This window comes from Cavia porcellus, unplaced genomic scaffold, assembly GCF_034190915.1.
Source record: "Cavia porcellus strain 051 isolate PalLab524CR breed Dunkin Hartley unplaced genomic scaffold, mCavPor4.1 scaffold_15, whole genome shotgun sequence".
Lineage (NCBI taxonomy): Eukaryota > Metazoa > Chordata > Mammalia > Rodentia > Caviidae > Cavia > Cavia porcellus.
The window spans coordinates 74,005,512-74,030,652 of NW_026947498.1; the positions used below are offsets into that span (position 1 = coordinate 74,005,512).

Here is a 25,141-nt window from a genome sequence, read left to right on the forward strand (position 1 = left end):
ATGATAAAAGATACTACAAAATTCCCACAAAGACATGGAAACTGAATAACACACTCTTGAGTCATCAGTGGGTCACAGAGGAAATTAAAGAAGAAATTAAACAATACCTACAAACAAATGAAAACACAAATACAACTTACCAGAATCTGTGGGATGCAATAAAAGCTGTTCTCAGGGGAAATTTTATTGCACTGAGTTTACACATCAGGAAAACAGAACGAACCCAAATAAATAACCTGATGTTACACCTCAAATATCTAGAAAAAGAAGAGCAAGTCAAGCCCAAAGCCAAAAGAAGGAAGAAATTATAACAATCAGAGCAGAAATCAATGCAATAGAGACTAAAAAAAATCCAAAAAATCAATGAAACAAAGAGTTGGTTCTTTGAAAGAATAAATAAAATTGACAAGCCCCTGGCCAACCTTATTAAAAAAGGGAAGAAAAAGCTCAAATTCATGCAATAAGGAATGAAAGAGGAGAAATCCCTACGGACCCTATAGAAATACAGAAGATCATCAACACCTATTTCGAAAACCTCTACTCTCAAAGGTTTGATAACACAGAGGAAATAGACAGATTCCTAGAAGCATACGAAGTATCAAAGCTAGATCATGAAGATGTAAAACTGCTGAATAACCCAATTTCTATTAATGAAATCGAAAATGCAATTAAATCTTTACCTACAAAGAAGAACCCAGGCCCAGATGGATTTATTGCAGAATTCTACAAGAAATACAAAAAAGACCTAATGCCGACACTCCTCAAACTCTTCAATGAAATTGAAAGGGAAGCAATCCTTCCTAAATCATTCCTAGAAGCAAATATTACTCTGGTACCAAAACCTGAGAAAGACCCAACTAAAAAAGAGAACTATAGACCAATCTCCCTAATGAATATGGATGCAAAAATCCTCAATAAAATATTGGTAAATAAGATGCAGCAAATCATCAAGAAGATCATACACCATGACCAAGTGGGAATCATCCCAGGCATGCAGGGATGGTTCAATATACGTAAATCAATAAATATAATACACCATATCAATAGAGCCAAAAGTAAAAATCACATGATCATTTCTGTAGATGCAGAAAAAGCTTTTGATAGGATCCAACATTCATTTATGATAAGGACCTTGCAGAAAATTGAAATAGATGGTCTTTACCTCAATATAATAAAGGCCATCTATGACAAACCAACAGCCTATATCATACTAAATGGCCAAAAATTGAAGGCCTTTACTTTAAAATCAGGCACAAGACAAGGATGTCCCTTATTGCCGCTCCTATTTAATATAGTACTGGAAATACAAGCAAGAGCAATTAGACAAGAGAGAGAAATAAAAGGCATAAAGATAGGAAAAGAAGAAGTTAAGCTATCATTATTTGCAGATGACATGATACTCTATATACAAGATCCCCAAAACTCTATTGAAAGACTCCTAGATATAATAAATTCAGTAATGTAGCTGGATATAAAATCAATACTCAAAAATCAATAGCATTCCTAAACACTAACAACAAAGTCACAGAGAGAGAAATAAGAGAAGCCACACCCTTCACACTAGCAACCAAAAAAATGAAATATCCAGGAATTACTCTCACGAAAGAAGTGAAAGAACTATACAGGGAAAATTATAATACACTGAAAAATGAAACTGAAGATGATCTCAGAAAATGGAAAACCATCCCTTGCTCATGGATAGGAAGAATAAATATTGTGAAAATGCCATTCTCCCAAAATTTTTATACAGATTCAATGCAATCCCGATAAAGATACCATCAACATACCTCATAGTACTCAAGAAATCACTCCTAAAAGTCATCTGGAGTAAGAAGAAACCTAGAATAGCAGAGACAGTTCTAAGCAGCAAAGGTAAGGCAGGAGGCATCACAATCCCTGACTTGAAGTTATACTACAAAGCAACAGTAGTAAAATCAACATGGTACTGGAATCAAAACAGAGCCAAAGATCAGTGGAATAGATTAGAAGATACAACCACAACTACCATCACACTCAACCACCTTATCTTCGATAAAGGGGCCAAACATGTTCACTGGAAGAACAACAGTCTCTTTAATAAATGGTGCTGGAAAAACTGGCTCTCCATATGCTGAAAACTAAAACTAGACCCATGCCTATCACCATGTACTAAATTAAACTCTAAATGGATCAAAGATCTGAATATTAAAACAGAAACACTAAATCTATTGGAAGATAGATTGGGTAGAAACCTTGAAGACATAGGGGTAGGTAGAGAATTCATGAACAGGAACCACACCGCACGGGAATACATCCCAGAATCAATAACTGGGACCACTTCTTATTAAAAAGTTTCTGCATGTCAAAAGAAATCTCCAGCATAGTGAAAAGAAAACCCACAAACAGAAAAAATCTTAGTGACTGCCCCTCAGACAAAGGACTTCTGTCTAAAACATATAAAGAATTAAAAAAAAATCAGACCCCCAAAATTCAAAGACCCAATCCAAAAATGAGATGAGTAAACAATTCTGAGATGAATAAACAATTCTCTGATGAAGAAATACAAATGGCAAATAAATACATGAAAAAATGTTCGTCATCATTGGTCATTAGAGAAATGCAAATTAAAACCACACTGAGATTCCATCTCACTCCTGAAAGAATGGCCAAGATCAAGAAAACCACCACCAACAAATGCTGGAGAGGCTGTGGGGAAAAAGGAACTCTCCTGCACTGTTGGTGGGAGTGTAGACTGGTACAACCATTGTGGAGGTCAGTCTGGAGATGTCTCAGAAAACGGACTGGAAGCCCCATTTGACCCAGCTATACCACTTTTAGGCATATTCCAAAAAAAACTGAAAGCATCATACCACAGTTATATATGTACACCCATGTTTATAGCAGCAAAATTTGTAATAGCCAGATCTTGGAAACAACCTAAGTGTCCATCAGCTGAAGAATGGATAAAAAAGTTGTGGTATTTTTATACAATGGAGTACTACTCAGCTATAAAGAATGATCACATTGAGATATTTATAAATAAATGGATGCAGCTTGAGACCATACTCATAAGTGAAATAAATCAAACTCACATGTATAAATACCAAATCGTTTCCCTAGTGTAAGAAATGATAAGAATACATAAAAGTATGTTGTAATAATTTTTCCCAATCATATTGGTTTGAAGCCATATAATGTTTTCACTCATTAATTGCAATGGTTTTAACCTGGGTTGTTCGATTTTAGTATCTGTGATAGTACGAATAGCTATTTTGAAGAAAACAACACAACATAAAAGCTAGTGCTTTTTATTTAATGATTTAATATCATTGATGAAGAAATACAAATGGCCTTGTTTTGAAGTCCCATCAAGCTGTGGTACATCTGTTTCCACTGGCTTTAGCATGTTGTATCTTACTATATTTCACTATATGCGATAGTATAAACAAAATTTTTTATAGGCAAAAAGACAATATAGAAACTGTTGTTCTTTTTCTATTAGCTGGTTCTAAATACCCTGTAATTCTTTCATTCTCTTGAATGGCTTCACACTGTCTTGATATGCTTGATGCTATAGCATATGAAGTTACACTCAAATAATTCAAGGAAAGAGGCACTATGGTGACTATTATTATGTTAGATTATCTGGTGGTGAAACACAATGATGCTTAACTTGTTTGGTTCTGACCTGTGTTGTTCTGTTACAATGTCCTCTTTTATCTCAATCTCCCCCCCCTTTTTAAATTAATCTATTTTCTCATTTTTTCTAATTAAGGGAAAACTAAATTAAAAAATAGCAGGACATATTATAGTAACTTTTTGTTGTCCTTTTGACCTGATTTGAACCCCAGTATTGCTCTCCCCATCTTGTTCTGTCTGATTATTCTATATTCAATTTTGTTTGATAGTATCAAGTTTGAGGGTATAGGCAATCACTATGAAGGCAATAAGATATACTATGATGCCCATTATGATTTGATTATTGACTATTATCTTTTTTTGAAGTCCTGTAAGGTCCTCAGTGTAGGTTTTATTGGTCTTGTTCTGTACTGTTTTGATCAATTCTATTATACCTAATGATACAGGCAACTCAATTTAAAAATAGCAAGAGGCACAGTGGTAACCACTTTTGATCACCTGGTGTTCTAGTTTTGCATCACGTGCTATGCCCATCCTTCTGTTCTAACTGACTCTGTTTTGCTTAGTCACGTTTGGTTTTATTCTCTTCAAAAAAAGTAATCAGAACTGTGGGAGTAATAAAACCCAAAAAGTGTAATAGTTATTGTAAAAAAGAGAGGAAAGAAGGTGGACTAAGGGATATAACTGCATGTATGTTTGAGTGTGTAGGATGGAAAACCATATTACTGAGCTTTTGTTGGATCGTTGAACGGAACTGTCTCTAATCTCACTGTATGAATGTCCACTTTATATGCTTTAATTTTATAATTTGGACAACTTTCTAGGAAGACAATATGTAACCTAGTAACTAGTGATTTCTTACTGTATATATTTTTTATTTTTTTCTTGAAATTCTGTATTACTTATACCCTTTTACTGCTTTGGTTTTTTTTTAATGTCCTTTCTTTTTTTTCTTTAAATAAATAAAAAAAAAAAAAGAGCATGGGATGGAGAAATGAGAGAACGTCCAGACTGTCCTGCCTGCTGTGGATGGACATAGGCGGTCTGTTATGGTTCAGATCTAGGTGTTCAGAGGTGTGACCTTTGGAAGGTGATTATACTGTGGGGCTGTTACACTCATTAATGGATTGATGAGCTCACAGCTGAATGTGCTGCCAGAGGTGGGGCCAGGTTAGAAGAGATGGGTCCATGGGGCCATGACCTGGAAGGGCGTGTTCTGCCCTTTCCCATCTCTCTCTGCTTCCTGGCTGCCATAAGGATGATCATTGCTCCTACCCTGGGCTCTGCCGCCATGTTGTTTCTACCTTGAGCCAGCCAACCATGGACTGCAGCCAGTGAATTCATTAGCCAAATGAACCTCTCCTTTAAGATGTAGGCATCAAGATTTTATCCCTTCAATGGGGAGGCTAATCCATGGCCTTTGGGTAAAGGGAGAGTGGAAGCGGGGAGCACAGCCCGAGCAAGACACAGAGCAAGACCAGTTTCCAATGCAGAAGCACAACAAGAGAGAGCAGAAGATAAGCAAGGAAGTGGGGGCTGGCTTCCTTCAGAGTGGAGCCAGGAGCTATGAGGGCTTTGAGCAGAAGAGCAGCACGGGCAGGTCTGTGCCTCGGGAAGGTACAGATACGTGCAGAGCGTGGACTGGACGGGGCAGGGCTGGAGGTCTGTGCTTATGCCTCACCAAGAGGACTCTCCGCCAGCAGAGGAAGTGGGCCTTGTTCCTCCTCACTGACCCCTTGGCCATGAGCCCAGGTGGGCCATGTGGCAGGCACTCAGCTCACAGCCGCTGTACTGTATGGCACTGAAATGCATCATCACCACTGTTTTTGAGTTGGAGCTAGTTATGAAGAGAAATATTTTCAACTATAGTTCTAAACACTATTGAATGAGGAAGCCCAATCCAACATTCCACCAGGACCAGCAGACCAGAACCCTGATGATGTCCTGCAGGTTACCACACCCAGCCCTGGGGGAGCCCAGTGATAAGGACCCCACTCACCATCCACATTCTCACATCACTCTCTTGCCTGGCCAGGTCAGCTGGAAAGCTGCTGCCCCTGGCCCAGGAGGTGTGGACTGTTAAAAGGACAGTGCCAGACCATGAAGGTGCAATGATAGCACCCACTGACCCCCAGGGCTGGAAGGATTCCGCCCTCTCTTCCTGATCCACATGGGCTAACCAACCTCAAATGCTGCCCACCAAGAAGCAGGTATCTCAGCCCTGCCTGGCCCCTTAACCGCTTTCTCTGCCCACCTTCCTTGGAAACAGATCATTGTTTGTCATAGGGTATCCTGTACATGGTATGAAGGACAGCAGTGTCCCTGATCTCTACCTCAATGCTGGTAGATCCCCGCTCTTCAACCCCAATCACGATGACCCAGCTGGCTTGGTTACTTTTCTCTCATTGCTGGGACAAAACACTTCACACCCAAAATTAAGAAAGGAAAGAGTTATTTAGCTCACTATTTGTGGAGGTTTCAGTCCATAATCAGTTGGCTCCAAGGCAGGGTGGCATGGCTGAGGGGCACCACTTCAAGGCAGCAGTCAACAAAAAGAGGGGAACCAGCCTGTTCTCTTCCCTTATATATTATGCAGGCTACCTCTGCCCCAGGACAGATCTAGCACTTACACCACCTCTATGCTCTCCTCTTGTACATGTTGTGGATATTTACAAAGTAAAGGTCCAGGCTCCCTGCTGATTCTCTTAGTAAAACTTCTAAACTTCTCAAGTTGACACAATATATCAACCATAGCACAAATTTATCTCAGACATTGCCAAATGCTTCCTAGCTACTGCCTTAGACCAAGGCCACCACCGGACAGTTTCCCTGGCCTGAAGCTGTTCTGTTTGCTCATCAATGCTTTCAGAAAATCTGAATGCATCCTTAATGTTTAAAAATCAGGACATTTCCCTCATAAATCTTGATTTTCAGCTTCTTTAGGAATGCCAAATGGCCGGCATCCTGAGCCCCTTTTCAAATACAGCAGTCCCTTTGGCTGGCCACAGGGACCAGGGTCTCCCTTCACCTGACTACATCCTCCATCTGACCCTGGGGACATTTGAGTTGTGATCCCCTCAGACTAACTCAGAGACAGGTCATTTCTAACATCAGTATCATCCTCCACATCTGCCCTGGGATGGATATGAGTCTTCCTAAGCACTCATGTTGTAACTTAACCCCTAAAATCACATGGTGATGGCATCTGGAAGTTATTAAGATTAGATGAGGTCTTGAGGGTGGGCACCCAACGTGGAATTAGTGGCCTTTAGCAGAGGCAGAGACCTCAGCAGCACTGTGTGCTCTGCTTTACCACACAGTCCCCCCAATATCCACAGTCTCTGCAGAGTCCCTGCCAAGAATAAAGAACTTCATCAGATGTGGCCCTTTGGTGCTGAGCCTGGCAGTCTTCAGAACTGTGAGCTGCCTAAACCTTCATGAACTCAGCCTCTAGGCTTCAGTGATAGCAACAGAAAGCAAGCTAAGACAATGTCAAAAAACTGTACCTTCTTCAAATCTTGGGTTTAGTCACAAGATTCTGCCCCTTTTCTTTTCTCCAAAGGAGACCATTCTGAACAATCCTCCCAACACGACAAGGAGGGTAAAGGTGGACTACGAATCTTGAGACCTGACTTCTGCACATCTGGCCCTGCAGCCCAGCTAGGCCTTTTCCTCGCTGTCTAAGCAGATGTTCTCAAGTTGGGTTACCCTCAGGATGCACCATGGTCTTCCCAGCACTATAGTGGGTTCCAAGCAAACAAGAGGAAACAGAAACAACTAAACAATGACAAAAATCCTTCAGCTCTTTGGTCCTGAATCCAGACAGATCCTCTGCTGTCTTTCCATGCTCTTGCTTGCTGGCTCATCAAACCACAACATTTAAGACCCCCACACTGTTTCCCATTTAAATGCATGGTGTGCACAAGCACTGGTCAGCTCCAAAGCAAAGGTCTAAAGGCACAGCACAAGGTCAGGCCTCACAGCCTGTCCCAAAGTTCATGCACCTCAGGATCTGGCAGCCCCAGCAGCTGACTGCCCACCTCCTTTGTGCAGGCATATCGTAGGTCTCCGAGAACCAAGCCCGGGGTGCTTTTGCCACTGAACATCCTCCTTAGCCCAGCCTCTGCTCATCTGCACCCGGGCCCTTCCCTCCTGCCTTCCCTTCTTGTGTCTGGACACTGCCTTCCCTCCTTCCCTCACATTCTCAGGGCAGTATGTGTCTCCTCTGCCGCAGTTCCTGATGGTGCCATCTGCTCATTTCTGTAACACGCTAGAATATAGATTTGAGCCCCAACCTCTTCCTCTTGGACACATATCACAGAAGTAAAGGCTAGTTGTACTTGGCAGTGGTGCCATCGATGCCACTCAGGAGCCTAGCAGGGGGATGATGCAGTGGAGAAGGGGAAATGCTTTGCTAAAAATTAGTACTTTGGGGGCCAGACATGGTGGCAAACGTCTGTAATCGCTGCACTCTGAGAGTCTGAGGCAGGAGAACCCCAAATTCAAGCCCAGTCTGGGCAACATGGAAAGATCCTGTTTCCAAAATCAAAAATAAAAAGGGATGGCGGGGTATAGCTCAGTGTAAGGGCCTGGGTTCAAGACCCCACACCACAAGAAAGACTTTCTTTTAGAGACAGGCTGCTCTCCAAGCTTCCTCATGCTGAACACAAATTAGGCCTGACTCTGTGGAGGATTCAACACCACGGCTTGGCTGAAGCACAAAAGGATATTTCTTGGCTTTGCTCTAGCCCTTCTGTAGACTTCAGTGCTTCAGGTGCTCAAAAGTGGGAGGACGAACCTCCTTCTCCAGGTAGCTGGATTTTTACGAAGCTCATTTTCCCATTTGCATCGGCTTTTCTTATAGTTTTGGTTATGGGCAGGAGAACAAACCCAGGACCCCAGACAGGGCGCAAAATCAGGTATGGCCAGTCCCCCTGGTAACCCCGAGGCAGTGGGCCAAGGCCTGGCCATCATCCTCCCTCCCTGCAAGCCCCCAGTGTCTCCGGGACCCTCCTGACCCTGACTCACCTGAAGTGACTGTCTGAGGAAATCCAAAGGTACCCAGTGGCCACAGACAAGTGACTGACGTGGTTAAAAATGGAAGTTAATCTCTATTAATAACCCTGAATATCACTATTAGTAATATTTATCATTCGTTAATAACAGTGCTCAGCACCATTGCTACTAATGACACTCATCGTTATGGATAAAAACAATAATAGCTTCTGTTTCTTGAGTAGGTACCGGGCACACTGATTGCTTCTTTACACAATTCATTGCTGAAGCCTAAAAGCAGCCTTTTCTGGGTGGCACTGCTACTGCCCCTGCTTTGACTATTAGGACAGAAAGACTCAGGGAAGGGAAAGTGATTTACCCAAGACCACAGATCTAACTAATGTGCCACTCTCAACCGCTCCACTCTGTTGCCTCGATTACGAAAGCTAGAACTTTAGGTGTTTTTCTTTTCCTTTCCCCAAAACATTTTTAAAGATTCCTGCACATGGATACTCCTCTGCACCCTCTGCTTTCTCCTGAGTAAGAAACCACAATGCCATGTACAAGGCTCAGGCCTAAATCCTTATAAGCGGACAGCACCCAGCACTCAGCGCTGTTCTCGGGGACTGAGTCCAGGCCCAGCCCTGGCTTCTCCAGGCAGGTGGACGCACAACACCGTGTTCTCTGCTCCTTCCCTGAATCTCTGACTTAGCAATAAGGAGGCAGCAGGCCAGGGTAGAGTGAGAGCTCCGTCCTCACGGGAAGCATGACAAGACCACCGCCCCGAAAGCCCGTGAGCTATGAAGAGCTTGAGTCCTTCTCTCCCTGTCTGCATTATCTGCAGCATAATACAAATGTTGTTCGGCTTGTTACTGATCACTTATTACTGCTAAATCATTCATTAACATCCTTGGCATTTTATAAGCTGATCTGTTTTGTTTTCATTGACTGTAGATAGGATATAAAGATTACACTGATATTTCAAAAGTGTCTTTACGCATGTTGTCACCCATCTACCGACCACCTTCCCATCCATCCACTCACCCATCCATCCGTTCATCCATCCACTCAGCTCTCCATCCAGTCATCCATCTACCCACCCATCGTTTATCTCTTCATCCATTCATCTATCCTTCCATCCATCAACCCAGCCAACCCCTCATCCACTCATCCATCCATCTGTCCATCTGCCCATTAACTACCATCTACCCGGCCACTGGGACGTCCATCCTTTCTTTCACTTTTATTTCCCCAGCCTCTCTGATTCACACCCTTGTTTTCCTTCATCACTGACATGTGTATACGTGTATGTGTGTAATAACGCTTAATTGCTCTTCCTCAGTCCAGTGTTTCTCTTTTCAAAGCCATCAAATACACTATGGCAAGTTAATCAGCCTTAAATTCGGCTGATTGCTTCTCCTCCTATTTCAGAACTTTGCATGAGTCTCTAATGTCTAGAAAATAAAACCCATCCTCTCAGGCTGCCGTCCCAGGGCCTCTTTGGCCTATCTCCCACCTACCTTTCCTCATGCTTGATTTCAATTCTGTAACCCTGCATAAAAGTCGGATGAACACGCATGCCTGTAATCCCAGCACTCGAGAGGCTGAGGCAGGAGGAGCATTGTAAGTTTGAGGCCAGCCTGAACTGCACAGTGAGAACTTGTCTCAAAAAGCCAAAAAAAAAAGTAGAATGGACAATAATGGACGCCCAGGGCATACCACCAAAACTAGTAAGGTTTTGCCATTTTTTGCTTTGAAACTATTCTTAAGAGGCAAAATGTTAGAGATAACAGCTGAAGTGCTCTCGAGTCTCTCCTCCTCCGGCTTTCCCTAACTACTGTTCCGAGGCTGGTGTGCTTACACTGTCCACATCTGTACAGCTTTGTTCTATGCAGGTGTCTATAAATAAGAAAACTACAAACTATTCATTCCTATCCTAAACTTTATAAAAATATCATACTGTACCTTGCTTTTTCACTCAGTTTTAAAGTTCTTCTGCACATTGATACTTGTAGGTCTAGTTCCTTTAGTTTCTCTCTTGTGCAATGTCCCATTGTGAGACTCTCCATGGCTTGTCTAACCGTTTCTTCAATGAACATTCATGATGTTCCTTTCTATTTCTCCACCACACACATCACCGCTGCAAATATCTTCGTGCAAAATTGTGTGTGCGCAGCTGTACTGGACTAGCGTCATGCAGAGCTACAAGTGGAGTCACTGGATTTTGCAGGAGCTAAAACTCTTCCTGCTGTCATCCGGGTCCTGCTTACTGCTCCCTGGAGGACAGACCAATTCACATGATTCCTGGGAATTTATGAGAGAAAATATATGTAGAGTGTTCTTGTCTTAAGATAATTCTGGCAACCCACTGGGAATCAGATTATTTTGTTTTGTTTACCTTTCCTAATTTCCAGTAAGTATGAGTATTTTTTCTTATTTTTTGACCATTTAATTTTCATTTTTTGGTGACTTACTCGATTTATATCTCTCACCTATTTTTCTGTTGGGTTGTTTACCTTTTTCTTATTAAGCTGTAGAAGCTGTTTTTATATTATGGGTATTAACCATTTATTAATTCTGCGCACACCAAATCTCTTTTTCTACATACTCCCTCGTCTATCTAGTTATTGTATAAAAGCTGCATGTAAGTCTTTAGAATTTTTACATAATGAAATTTATAAATATTTTCCTGTATGAGTGTACTTCTGGGGGGGGTATCAGGAGCTGAACTCAGGCCCTCACACTTGCCAAGCAGGCGCTGCACCACCAAGCTAAATCCCTGGCCCTGGGGGGTACTTCCACAAATGTTTTCTTTTGGCAATTTTTAGGCAATGTACCTCTGCTGTGCCTCCTCACAGTTTTAAATATAATTTACATTTTCTTCCAAAAACTTTGCTGTTTACCTTTAGCACTTTCATCTATAGAAAACACATTTTTAGTTAATGTAGCGACTTCTTTTTTTATATGAAAGTGTGTGTATGTTTATGGTGTGTAGCGTATATACAGAATCAGCTCCTAACAACTAAGAGCTGGACCAACAACCAGTTAAATCAGCTGTGCTACCAAACAGCCGTCCTTTTCCCTGTGATTTTCAGTGAACCTCTGCTGTGCCCCGCGGTCCTGCACGCAGGGCTCCGCTCCTGGGCTCTCCCAGGGCCCCTGCTCAGGGGTCTGCTCAGGGCTCCCTGTGTACCATCACTTCAGGTGAAGCCTTGAGGTTTGGGAAGGCCGGTGCCTCAGCAAATTAAACAACTGTTTTACAAGACTTCTCTTCTTATTATGATGTGAGAGTTAGAATTTTAAAATGAGAAAGCCTTAAAACAATCTTCCAAACTAAAATAATGAAGTAGTTCTGGGTGGGCGCATGTGGCGCTCGGCTATAATCTCTGCACTCAGCAGGCTGAGACGGCAGGATGGCAGCCAGCTAGAGGCCAGCCTGAGCTGCACAGTGAGCACGAGGCCAGTCTGAACTGCAGAGCAAGACCCTGTCTCAAAGCAAACCAACAAACAAAAACTAATTCTGAATAATTCATGGCAAAGAAGAAATTATAATGGGAGCTATGAAATATTTACCCCTGAATGACAGTGAGAGCATCACATCTCAGAACTTCTGGGGTACAGCTAATTTATAGCATCAGTGACATTAATTTTTAATCAGTTTTGCTTTCTAATGTGTGTATTAAATGACATTTTCTAATTGGAAAACACATTAATTTTGTAAATTAATATTATAAACTACCTTTTTATTGAACTCTTCAAAAAGAAGTATGATTTGCTGTTGGTATCTGGCAAATGCCCCATATCAGACTATGGGAGCTCCTACTTAGACCTAATTTGCTAAGAGATTTTTGCCTTGAATAGTAAAAATATAGATGCATACCCTTTAAAAATGAAGGATGCTTCTTCCCTCCACACTGTACTACCCAATGAGGCACACAGAAAAAAGTGATAAAAGCTTATACAAGAAGTAATGAGACTGCCATCATGTAGAGCTGATCACTGCCTGGTCTCCCGAGCTTATTCTGATTTCCAACCCTTCACTGAGTCTGTGCACTCTGAATATAACCTTCCTCTGTCCAATTTGCAGTCCAAAGTCTTATGACATTTCTTTTCAAGGCCCCAGTTACCCTAGCACCAGTAAATCTTACTGATTTCCTACCAATGTGTCAAGTAGGCATTTCAGATCATTTTAAAATCATGCAGTAACCACAGTACAGAGGTCATTACAAGCTCTCTGGTGACACTGACACAACAGAGGACCAAGTGCGCTCCCAAGGCTGAGTACTTGTGAGCAGAGATGGAGCCAGAGTCCGGCCCTGACCAGAGCCTTGCACGTGGCTGCCCGCTGCTTCACACACAGGACCCAGACTTTCCTAAGCACTGGCCTCCGCCTTCCACTTCCCACACACTCTGCATCTCCGTGGAAGGACCCTGCGTGGGAAGGACCCTCTCAGACTCCCACCCAGGACCAGCCAGCATCTCCCAGGACGCCTTGCCAATAGACACCTTGCTTTCAGCCTTCTGCAGCTCCCACCATGGAAAGGCAGCTGCCCAAGCCCACGACCCGCCAGGAGCCTTCAATGACCAGTCACATAAGAGCAGGAAGGCCCAGCCTCCTCGCCACTCTCAGGACCGCTGTGTGGGGCCATTCCAGCCCCCAGGAGCCGGGGAGGCCTTCCTCACAACTGCCCGCCTCTGGCTTCTCGGGGTGTCTCCTGCACTTCCCCCAGCAGGAGACTCCAAGGGTGAGGCACCCTGATCTCTCAGGACTCACTGCCTGTGCTGCCCTCCCTAGCGTCAAACCTTTCCCAGATTCTTTTTCTCTTGCTTGGCCCTCAGAGTCCATTCTTGCATGCTGCATATCAGGGAACCTCTCACTGCTCTCACCTGTCCCACTTCCTCTCTGTACCAGAGGGTAGGTCTCTGAGGGAGGCTTTACGCCAAGTCCCCTTCTCAGTCCTCTGTGGCATCTGCTTGATCATTGACTGTGGGTTCTGGACTCTGTTCCCGCCCTTACCAGCATCTGTAAAATGGGGTGGTGCCTGCATCTTCCTCCTTAGGCTCAAAGAATTAAATGCATCCCAAATGCTTAACCAAGGGCGTGGTGCACAATAAGCACCCACCGATAATTTGTTTGCTGTAACTGTTAACTAACTGCATGCTGGTATTAATGTATGCTTGCTGGGTGAGCCGGGAATGCCTGCTGCTGCTGGACTGAGCAGGTTCATCTCCCCGGGAGACAGGGGAAAGGCAAGTCACCCTGGGCAGTTTCCCACTTTGCTTGCCTTGGCCTGTTCTGCCCTCATAGCGGGACTCCACTATGCAAACCCGCTCTCTCTCCTGCAAGCAAAACATGAAAAATAAACTTGGCTTTGAATCCAAGGCCACAGATGCTTTTGATCTCTGTTACAAAGAAAAGCAATTATTGGACACAAAAGCCCTGATTTATTTATGAAATACGATGGACATCTTTGGGGCGGGAATGAGAAAAGTTACTCAAAACCAAGTCCTTGTGGTCACACAGTGAATGGCTGCTTTCAAACACAGCCCCCAAACACCCTCTCTTCTCTGCAAAGAGTCTCTCCTCATTAGCGCAGCCTCCGGAATACCACAGCTTCCAGCAATCAAATCCACATCACGGCTGGGCAAGTAATTAGATTCTGCAGGCATCAGAGCACAGAATAATGGATGGCTATTGTTAAGGATGCTGGAGAAAACAGAATGAGCCTGACGTGGAAGGGGCTGCCATGCCGGGCTTCAGACGCAGGCAGGGTTGAGGAGGAGGTGAGGGAGATGTGCACAGGGCCCTCCAGCGGGCCCAGCACGTAGCCTGGCAGATCGCACTGGTCCACAGATCCAAACTGAGTTTGGGGCCAGATTCAGCACTCTAGATGCAGGCCTCGGTTTACTCATCTGTCAAAAGAGGCAGACTACATAAGGTACTTCCTACCTGTGACCCCCACGCAAGAGGCATGAGCTGCTCCCATTAGAGATGCAGATACGTAGGCATCCCTGGACCATTAGCACTGGAAACCATCAGGGGGAACCCAGGCCTCTGCCTTGAACCAGCCATCCATGTCACACTGACCTGTCCTGGTCGGCACACTGTGCTCTGGCAGGACCTTCCTAGAATGCTCCGACGGCTTCTGAATATTACTCCTGTGGGTGGAGAAGACGCAGCACGGTCGGGGAGGACAACCACGGTGGGGAGGAACGCAGGGCCTCATCACAAGGAGCACTGAGCTAGAGATGTTTGCCTACCACCAGGAAGCTCAAGTCATGGGGTCCTGATACCTGTCTTGCAACGACTGATGAAGTTTTGCATAGAGTCCATCTATATGGCCCTCAAGGCTGCGACCAGAAGGTCGCCTTGGGACAATTTTCTATTGATCTCAGACGTCTCAAAGAGAATGAAGACATTGTGAGGAGTAATGAGCGCCACCTAGTGAGGGATGTCCAGAAGAGGAAGGTGGACACCCGGTGCTTCTTTTCCCCTCTGCTAAGGACACCCCAAGTGTTCTTGGGGAAGCCCCTCCCCCGGCCTCAGGGAGCTGAATCTGTGTCTGGCTTCCCAGGCGGGCAGCAAGGAGCACCACGTCTCCCAGCCACAAGCAGCACGCATGCGACCTGCACTGCATCCATCAGAGCCCAGACAGGCATTCCCAAGAAGAGGGACTTGTGGTGGGCAGGATGCAGGCCCAGAGCAGCTCAGGGCTGTCTACTCAACGCAGGGGGACACAGTCACTTGCAAAGTCCCCCCAAAAGTGGAAACAGCAGAGTGGAGCGCAGTTGTGCAGACTGGGTTCTGACAACACTCCGCCCCAGAAGCTGGGCTCACCTGGAAGAGCTGGAAAGCTCATCTTCCCCTACAACAGGGAAGCTAGGCTGCTGCTGGAAGTGGCAGGAAGAGCCCACACCACTTTGCGCAGCCCCAAGATCCCCGTTCCGCCTTCTGTGTCTGACTCAAGCCTCCTACTGAGAGCGAGGGCCACCTGCCTCGCTTCCAGAGTGCAGGGTTATTTCTAGTCTTTGAAAGGGGCACCCCGTGAAAGGGGAAATGGAGGACCAGGAAAAGGTAGGTGTAAGCAGGCAGGCCAGGAGCCACCCAGCTCCCTCCAGCCCTGGCTGCAGATGCCTCTGCCCCTGCCCTACTCCGCCTGCCCCAGCAAGTGAGGCCAGCAGCTAGGTGAGGGACGGCGCAGGGGCTGGGAGGGCCTCCGTTCTCAGCTGGCTGTCCCTCAGCGGACACTGTCTTGGTTACTTTTTTCTCACTGCTGAAACAAAATACCCAACACCCCAAATTGAGGAAGGAAAGGCTTATTTAGCTCACAATTTGTGGAGGTTTCAGTCCATAATCACCCTCCAAGATAGAGAGGATGGCATAGCACATGGGCAACACATTAAGTCAGCGGGACACAGCAAAAGCAACCAGAGCCAGAGCGGGGAGAGCGAGCCCCCTTTCCTCCCTCACACTGCAAGCAGGCTCCCTGCCCCCTCGTGCAGGTGCAGTGGTCACAGCACCTCAGTGCCCTCTTGTACAGGCTGAGGGTGTTTGCAAAGCGAGGACTCTGGCGCCCTGCTGGGGAGCTTGAACTTCTCAAGTTGCTCCAGTGTATCAACCACTACGTAGAGACACCTGCTAACATTTGACCTGTACGTCTCCCACTCAAAGCACCCTGCAGAACAAGCGTTACACCCCCACTTCCCAGATGAGAATACCAAGGCTTGTCGAGACTTGCCCAGCCGTGGTCAGAGAGGCACTTCAGAGACAAACTCGAAATCATCAAGCACACTGTTGACAAGGGCCCAGAGCCCAAGGCATTCCCTCCTCCTGTGAAGCAGGGTGTGGGGAGCCCCTGTCCAGTGGCTGTGAGGGCTCCTGGCCTCTCGCCACACATCGCAGGCTGGCCTCAGTTGCCAGGTTACACATAACTGATGCGATGACACAAAGGGGGCTGCGTCAGGCCCGGAGCCTGTTCTCCCAGCCCACGGGGGCTGGGACACTTCCTTTGTTCCTCAGGCACAGGCCCGGTAACAAGCTCCCGAGCTCAGCTGTGAACAGTGTTTCATTATTTTCCACGCTGTTAACCTCCATCACCAGTCAGGCTGCTGTCAGCCTAAATGAGCACCGAAAAGATTTACCTCACTTGTCCCAGGACTCAGCTCAGGAAAAAGACCTTCATTTCCTAACAGCCTGATGACCCTTCTGTGGGAGTCACACCCAGGAGAAAAGCCACTCAGGAGCTGCAGGCAAGAGCTGGGCTGGCGACGAGACCAGGACTCCAGGCCGCAGCCCGGTGCCTCTCCTCTGCCAGGCCTTGTTCAGCACCGGGTGATTTTGTTTTGGTTTGGGCTTTTTGGTACTGTGTATTTACCTTCCTAATTATGTTTGCTTATGCAAATATTAAACTTAGACCACATTCCATAAACACAGCCCCAGGAGGACACCAGAAGCACATTGTGTGGCACAAAGAAATTAGCCTGAGTCTACGGTTTTGCTATGGATGAAATCTTCAAAGTAGATGACCCAGATCCATACCGTGAGAGATGGTTTTACAGCATTTCCAGTCAGAGTGTCTCCTTCTCTGTGCTTCTAGCAATCCTCAGGCACCACATCTCTAGAATTGGCACCTAGAAGAGATGAACTAGATTCTCTTGGTAATAACTGCCCCTCACATTTTTACGACCACAGCCCGCGTCCTCAGCACCGCTGGAGCTCCCCTCTGTCCTACATGTGGGAGTGACAACCCTGTCTGCCATCCATGTCACAAGTGAGGAAACTGAGGCATACAGAGTTTAAGCAATACACCGCTAATAAAAGATGAAACTCGAATTATGAATCCAAGTAGTTAAGAAATCTGCACCCAGAGGCTACACCCCAAACAATTTCTTAATAATGCCTCTTCCCTCCACACACACTACCTAACCTTTGCACTGCTCCTGGAGAAGATCAGCTTAAAATCTGTAAGACAGACCAAGGATGAAGCCCTCAGAGGCTAAATAACAGGACCACTTTACAGACAAGGAAACTGATGTTCACACAAACGAATTCAGCTCAGGTACACAGCACCTCGGCGAGGTTTTGCTACGGAAATAGTCTTCAAAGTAGACAACCCAAATGCCTCGAAGTGCTCAATGAGGAGCTCCTGACACACAGCCTTCAGGGGACACAAAAGGTGAGGCTTGACTGGGCACGTGGCACTAGCCTGCAGGCCCAGCTACAGAAGGCTGAGGCAGAAAGGGTACTGAAACCAGCCCGGACAGCACAGTGAGACCTTGTCTCAAGAAAGAAAAAGAGAAATATATTTTTTGACGGGAAAAGTGTGTAATAGAGTGTTACATACTTCATGAAGTGATATAAGCAAGTGGCACAATCACATGATCTCATTTGAGAAAAATGCTTACACTGTAAAATGTATGAATTACAAGTACACGTGGAAAATATATTTGCATACATACATCTAAAGAAACACCTAGAACACTGAAGTGATTATTTCCAAGTGACAACGTTGCTGGTGGTTTTAATTTTGCATGCGAGCTTATCTCCCCTCTTACAAGCCCTCTTTGATGCGTGAGCGCTGCTAGCCTAGTCAGCCAATGCCGTTCCAGTGGTGGAGGTGTAGGAGTGGCTGAGAACAGTCTTCTAAGGCTTAGTCAGAGCTCAAACAAGGGCTGCAATCCCAAGTCCAGCCTTCAACACTGCCCTCCTGGTCCCCTGTCCCCCAGCCATACCCACCGTGACGGCAGAGAGAGCGTTGCCACGCAAGCTTGGGGCAGAGGCCTGGGGCAGGTGAGCGGGCCTGCTTGCCTACCTTTTTGAAGAGTCTGATGACATCCTCACTGATCTGGGAGAGGCGGACAATCACATTGTTCATGAAGATGTCGTTGAGGGTGGCATGGTCTCGGCTCTCCCGCCGGGTCTGATGGAGGACCAGATACCAACAGTTCACTGGTGACAGGAGATATTGGTCCTTCCTGTGGAAACCAAGACAGCTCAGACTGGCTCCTCTACAACTGTCATCATGCCCTTCGTCCCTCACCATGCCCCTTCAGGTCACTTTGATTATAAGACATCAAGAGCTGAAGTAAGCCTGTGTAATTCAGAACAGCATCAGGCCAGAACCTGGCCTTAAATCCTGGGCACTCTTGTAAGCGCCTCACTTCTGGGGCTAAGGAATGCTCAGGCAATTGTACACCTGTATGATTTCTACAATCCCACTGTGCAACGGGAAGAACAACAAACAGACACTTCCTCCCCCTTCCCTGTCTCCCTGACTTCTGAGTGCCTCTTTATCCGTCCCAGGAATCACTTGGCTCCTGGAAACACAAGCCTGGTGCCCCTTGCTGGAGCAGCCAAGAAACCCTGGAGGGGTTCAAGCTCGATATTCTCTCAGGGAGGGGTCAGGTTCTGGATTGATGAATTCTTAGCAAGCTTGGTCTGGGCTGGGTCATGTGCGAAAACCAGAGCTCTGAAAGTGATCTCCGGCAGCACCAGCGCCCTCTGGGCAACTTGTTAGAAATACACATTATTCAGTCCCTGCAGAATCAAAATCCTGCGCTGGGCCTGCCATCTGGGTTGTGCAAGCCCTCCAGCAGATCCCTAGGCACTCTCACACTGGAGAACTACCGTTCCACATCCTCTGCTTCCCAAACAGAAGTGGAAGATCCACATCTCCACCGTATTTTACCAAGGGCCCTGTTTTAGCCTCAGCAGAGGGTGTTTGTGCCCTGTTCTCCAGGGCAGCAGAGGGAAGGGCAGCTCCAACCCAAAACCCATTCGAGCCAGTCATCCTATCTCGCCACACAGTCACCGTGCAAGAGTTCTTGTCCACCCTGAGTGTGTCTCTCACTCCGCTTTCTCGTGTGGAAAAAGACCTGGAAAATCAGGCTGTGGAGGTGGAAAGGCCACCTGAGGACTCCAGAGTCCCCCAGGCCTGCCTTGCTGCCCCTGTCCTGAATGCAGTGACCCCAGGTGCTGACCAAGGCTGCTGTCTAGGACACGCAGCCTCTGTGAACAGGGTTCTTGAGGAAGTGACTCTGCTGATTCCCAGGACCACTGCACCCTCCTCCCGGAGCCAAGTGCAAGTGAGAAGGGAAGCTGCCCCTCCTCTGCCTCCCTTTCAAGCCCTGAGGCTCGGCAAGGTAGATCAGGGCCCACGTGACCTGCAGGCACTTCTCTTTCTGTTACCAAACGGGCTAAGCACTTGTCTAGACAGCAGGAATTGGAGCACAGGGAATTCGATTTAGACACAGAGGGAATGTGCTGGAAACGGGTAGATGGTAAAACACTCAGACACGCTGTGTGGGAGAGAAAAACAGACTTCGTTTGTGCTTGGTTCTTGGAAAGAGCAAGAATATCGAAGCTCAACCCAGCCAGAGTCCCTGTGTTTGCTCTGGCAGGTTCTGGGTAGGCTGTGGACACCCACACAAGACGGAACACAGAGCTCCTGGGAGGGGCTCGTTGCCACCTGGCTGTGACAGAAGAGGTAGAGAGAGGCAGCGGGAGTCCGCCGCAGGGAGTGCCCCAGGCAGCACTTGGCTGGAGGAGCCGTGGCAGTAGCCACGGCTCCTCCCTTGCACCCTGTGTCACCACGCAGTCCCAAGGGTTTTCATCAGGTTCTTTTCCATGGGGACAATCGCACACACTGACTGTCCCCACCACCTGGAGTGTGCCAGCCTCTTGCCCTGGCCACCAGCTCCCTCCCCTTCTGTAGGGGCAGCTTAGGCAGCTGTTCCCAAAGTGTGGCTCCTGGCCCACAGCCTTGCAATCACTTAGAACCTGCAGGAATGCAAGTGGTCAGAGTTGCTGCAGCCGGCACCTGTGTTTTGACTGCTCTCCAAGTGATTCTAACGTACACACACTCAGAACCTCTGAGCTGCAGTGTGAATCTGGAGTGTTCAGTGTGTGTGCAATTGGGAGGTGGGAGCTTTAAGAGGGGGAGCTAGTGGGAGGTCTTCAAATTATTGCGGGTGTGGCCAGACACAGCCCTTGCTTCCTGTTTCCCATTTTCTGGCCCTGAGGTCAGTGGTTTTGCTACACTGAGCGCTCACAGTATAACCTGTTACTGCCTACAACTAGACTAAAAGCAACAGTCTACCCTAGCATGGCCTGCAACCCCCAAAACTCTGAGCCAAATGAACCTCTCGTCTTCATAAGTTGGTCATCTCATGTATTAGTTGTAGTGAAGGAAAGCTGACAGATACAGTCTGCCCTCAGTTTCCACCCCACACTCCCCGCACTCTACGGAAGAGTTCTCTGAGTGCAGCGATTATTCCTGGTGTAGCCACCTCATCTGGTTCCTAGCAACATGGCAGATGCTGTGGAAGAGGGGCCCACAGGAAGAAGTCATGTTTATGCTGGGTCTTGAGGATGACCGGGAGTTTCTCCACGTGACCAGGAGGAGAAAGGAGAGGCAGGTGTAGTGGCAGGAAGTGGTACAAACATAGTGAAGTATCTCAGCTCAGGGGAGCTAGAATTCTGGCCACACGAGCAGAGGAGGATTAGACCCGTGACAGGAGGACAGGGTAAGCCCCTGATTCTCATGGTCACAGAATGCCAGGCAAAGGGGCTAGAACTTTATCTTGTAGGTCATACTTCTGAACCTGTCCCGCACACTATCATCATCAGGGAAACTTCCAAAAACCACTAAGACCAACTGAGTCAGAATATTTGGAGGTAGAGCTTGGGTTGGTATTTTAAACATGCTTTAGGAGATTGTAGTGGATAGTCAGAGTTAAGAATGCCTGCTCTACAGAGTGCAAAGTCACAGAAGTTATTTAAGCAGAGATATTGTATTGTAACTAGCACTGCAAAATTAAACTTTAAAACTTAGATTTTTTTCTTTTAGAGAGAAGCAACTTCTCCAAACTGTCTCCAGCTGAACACATAACACCCCTCCCCTCCTTAGCCCAGAAGTGATAGAACGTGCAGATGCTGACACCTGCAGGTGGCCACAGGAGACAGGCGAGCTGAGGACTGTCGGAATGAGAGGGCAGGTGCCCTCATTGGAGATCTGGATCCCCTCTGTCTGCTCCCCTCCACTCTGTTCCTTACTATAAAAGACCTTGCCCGACTGAGTATGGCATGATGGTGATTTGAGGCAACTGGGCCTCTCCACCTCCTCTAAGCCAGCTTTGAACATCCCTTTTTCCTGTTTACCAAAGCAGACGGCCTCCTTTGATTTGGTCAGTGGCAAGCTGATGAGCCTGTGCAGAAGAACCTGAGCTTTGCGTCTCAGGCAGTAGGGTGGGTGTGACAACAGGAATGGAGAAACCAACAAGGGAGAGCTGGGCACGAGGTGCACGTCTGTGACCCCGCACTCTCAGGGGCTGAGGCAGGATACTGGTGAGTTAAAGCCCCGCCTACACAACTTACTGAGACTCTAGCTCAGAACAAAAAATAAAAATGGGACAGCGATGTGTCTCCGTGCATAGGCTCTGGGTGCAACCCATAGCACCTCAAAAACAAAAGCAAAAATACACAAGGGGAGAAATAGATTTGAGCAGAAGAGAGTCTGTCCTTCCTGTTTCTCACTGTCTCCCGGGGGTGGGCTAGAAGCCATAAAGGGGAGGTGAGAAGATTTAGCTGTGACCTGAACTGCTCCGGCGTGGCTTGACCTGGAACGCAAGCACTGATTGGCTCAGGGGAGTCCAATGTTCAGAACGATGGGAGTCCCAGCCAGAAGGTGAGTTCAGAGGGAAGGGGAAGGCAAGGGCTCTCCAAGGGGCTCAGAAATGCTGGATATGGCGTGGGGGCAGCAGTGAGGTCACCTGGCCAGAGAAATGTGGTGAGAGGAAAGGCACAAAGCACGACGGCTTCCTTATCGGAGACACATTGTGGGCCTGAGCTGCAGGAGGAGGCAGGAGTGGAGAGGACAGAGAGTGTAGCTGTGGAGGCAGCAGGCAAAAGGCCTGGATGCATTTAGGGGTTCTAATGGCGTGTGTGTGTGTGTGTGTGTGTGTGTGTGTGTGTGTGTGTGTGTTTACAGCTGGGGGCTGCACATGCAGCCGAGACCAGAACTGGCCAGCTCTGCCTGCAAGCCCAACAGCTGAGCAGGAGAAAGGCACAGCTGCCTGTCCGAGGGTCACGGGGAACGGCTCTGAGCAGAGGCTGCCCTGCTGCTGTCGGGCTTTCCAGGTGGAAGAGGCCCTTTCTGAACTTAGCATGAAAGCTGACTTGGAGTTACATATGGGGAGCTGTCCAAGTGGGGAAACACAACGGTCAAAGACCCAGAAAGCAGCAGGAGCTGGCATGTTGGTGGGCTGTCACCAAGGGGCTCCTACATGATGTCCTGCAGCAGAGTTGGGGTGACAAGTGAGGCTGGAGAGTGAGGTAGAGTCCACAAGGCAAAGAATCTTCACGTTTGAGGGAGCAGGAGGATCTGCTGCAGGAGGAAGGAGGGAGGTGCACCCCAGTGCCTCACTGCGGTCAAGGGGGAGGTCCTGGCTGGACCTGGGGACTGGGTTAGGACTGAGCAGAATGTCCAGAGTGAACTTGGGCAGGTAGAAGCACATTTTCTGACAGGAATAGTTGGGTCTGGAGTGAGCAGGAAGAGAGGAATGAGTTCACTTAGAGCAAACGACACTGCAAGGGCCCTGAGCAGCCTGTGACACCTCTGGTGCAGAGACAGATACATCAGGCCGCGGCAAGTGCATGGCTGACACATGAGTTCACAGAGTGATGCAACACTACAAACGTGCCAGCCACATGCAGGGAGCCTGGCCAGGTGGTGGCAGGAGGATGGTTCAGGGCCACGCCACCTAATAGGGACCCAGAAGAGGGCCAAAGCAGGACAGTGAGCCAGTCTGTCCTCCACAGCTGCTGCTCCATTCCCTCCATACCATCCACCTGCAGGCAGGTCTCAAGGTTTGTCCCACAGGGTCACCTCGCTGGTGACAGGAGCTCAGGTGTTGACAGGAGGGTTGGCTATCTGTCCTTCACAAGTGGAGCTGGCCACTCTGTGGAAAGCTGGCAACAGCCACAGTGGGACCAAGTCCCAGTCACCTGGCTGGCCACAGATGGGCCATGGCATGCTGAGCCCCTGGGGGCTGGATATCTGCTCTTTGCTATGTTATCTTATGGAGGTCACCCATCCTCGAGGACTTGGCCACTCAGAAAACCCAGTGAAAGTCACTCTTCAGTGGTGCCTGCATATAGGCCTGGGTGGCTGGAGGCAGACGGGGCGCGGGGGGAGGTAGAGTTTGCAGGGTTTAAAAGGTTCTGGTAGTTGCAAAGAGTTTTCTCTCGTCATTGGCTTGTCCAGCATCAGTGGAAAGAGGCATTCAGGCCTCAGGGGGCCGAGCCAGGCACCAGCACTCAGCAGCCTGCAGCCCCGCCCTGCCCTCTTCAAGGACTCCCTGGCCTGCGATCCAGCTCCTACACAGCAGCTACTTCCCCAGCCTGGCCTCACCCTTGGAAGATGGCAAAACAAACCTAGGTTGGTACTCTCACAGGGACGCAGTCTGAGACACCCTGCTGCTTTTCCAGTCCTGGGTCCAAGTGTCTCCCGGCAGCAGAAGCTGCTGAGCTAAGACATAATGCTGGAACCCGCACAGATGTATATATTTTCTTTCTTTCCTTCTTCTTTTAATGGCCAGAACATAGCAGTGAATATTTCTGGTGAGTCACAGCTTGCTTGCTTTCTTTGGCTGAGGGAGGTGGGTATGAGGTTCCAAGAGACCGAGGCTGGAGAAGCCAAGCCTTGTCAAGCTGGTGAGTTAGGAAAATGAAATTAGCAGCCAGCCGGTTCTACCAGCTTCTCAGCTGGGTGCTGGAAAATTCCTCTTGGCAAACAGAACACACTTACAAGCCACTAAGCCCAACGCTGCAGACAAGCCCGATCCAGAGCCCTCTCCAAGGAAGGCGAGCTCCGGAGCTGACTCCTCCCTGGTGTTAGCTTATCTCTGCTCCCGGCTGCCCTCCAGAGCTTGGTGGACCCACACGGGGTGCTTCAGGCAGCAGCCAGCAGAGCTGCCCTGAAGAGCACAGCCCTGGGCTACTGGGCAGCCTCTGGCTACCCACACAGTGTTAGGAATTCCTTGCACTTTCTTGCCACATGGATCTTAATTCAGCACATCCTAGGGCCTGACTGGTTCTGCTTTTGTGGAGGCCAGAGCAGAGCTGTCCCTCGGGGCACCCAGCAGCTCCCCACTCAGTCTTGCTCCCCCCATCTCGTTGTCATCAGCACCATCAAACCTACCCGAGCTCTTTTCCTTCTGTTTCTAATCTTTGTCGTGCCCGGGATCAGAAAAGGCTGCACCCACAGTTGGCTTTCAGAAAACACTGACGACTGAGACACAAAGACGGGTAGGTATCACCGGGGGGGGGGGGGGGGGGCACTGCAGCAGAAGCGTGGCAGCCCTAGAGGAGGCGGCTGTGGCCCGGGGACAGAGGGTCTCAGGAGGAACCGCGAAGGTCACAGAGGCCGCACAAGCCAAGCCCTAGAGGTCAGAGGAGCATGGGGCTGACTTCATTTCCTGGAGCTGCTGCTACAAGAACCACACACGGAGGGCTAGAGCCAGGGAAATG

General features: G+C 47.7%; 1 protein-coding gene across 7 annotated transcripts in view; it reads right to left on the minus strand.

The window, feature by feature from the left end:
- Srgap3 (SLIT-ROBO Rho GTPase activating protein 3) overlaps positions 1–25,141 on the minus strand; it is a 241,766-nt gene that overhangs the window by 91,139 nt on the left and 125,486 nt on the right. For all 7 annotated transcript variants that reach the window (XR_010039476.1, XM_003464092.5, XM_003464091.5 and 4 more), the window contains exon 3: positions 18,426–18,588. Coding sequence is in view for 6 of the 7 variants with exons in the window: in XM_003464092.5 (XP_003464140.1) it covers positions 18,426–18,588 (163 nt within the window). In the remaining variant the exon portion in view is untranslated. The remainder of the gene's footprint in view (positions 1–18,425; positions 18,589–25,141) is intronic.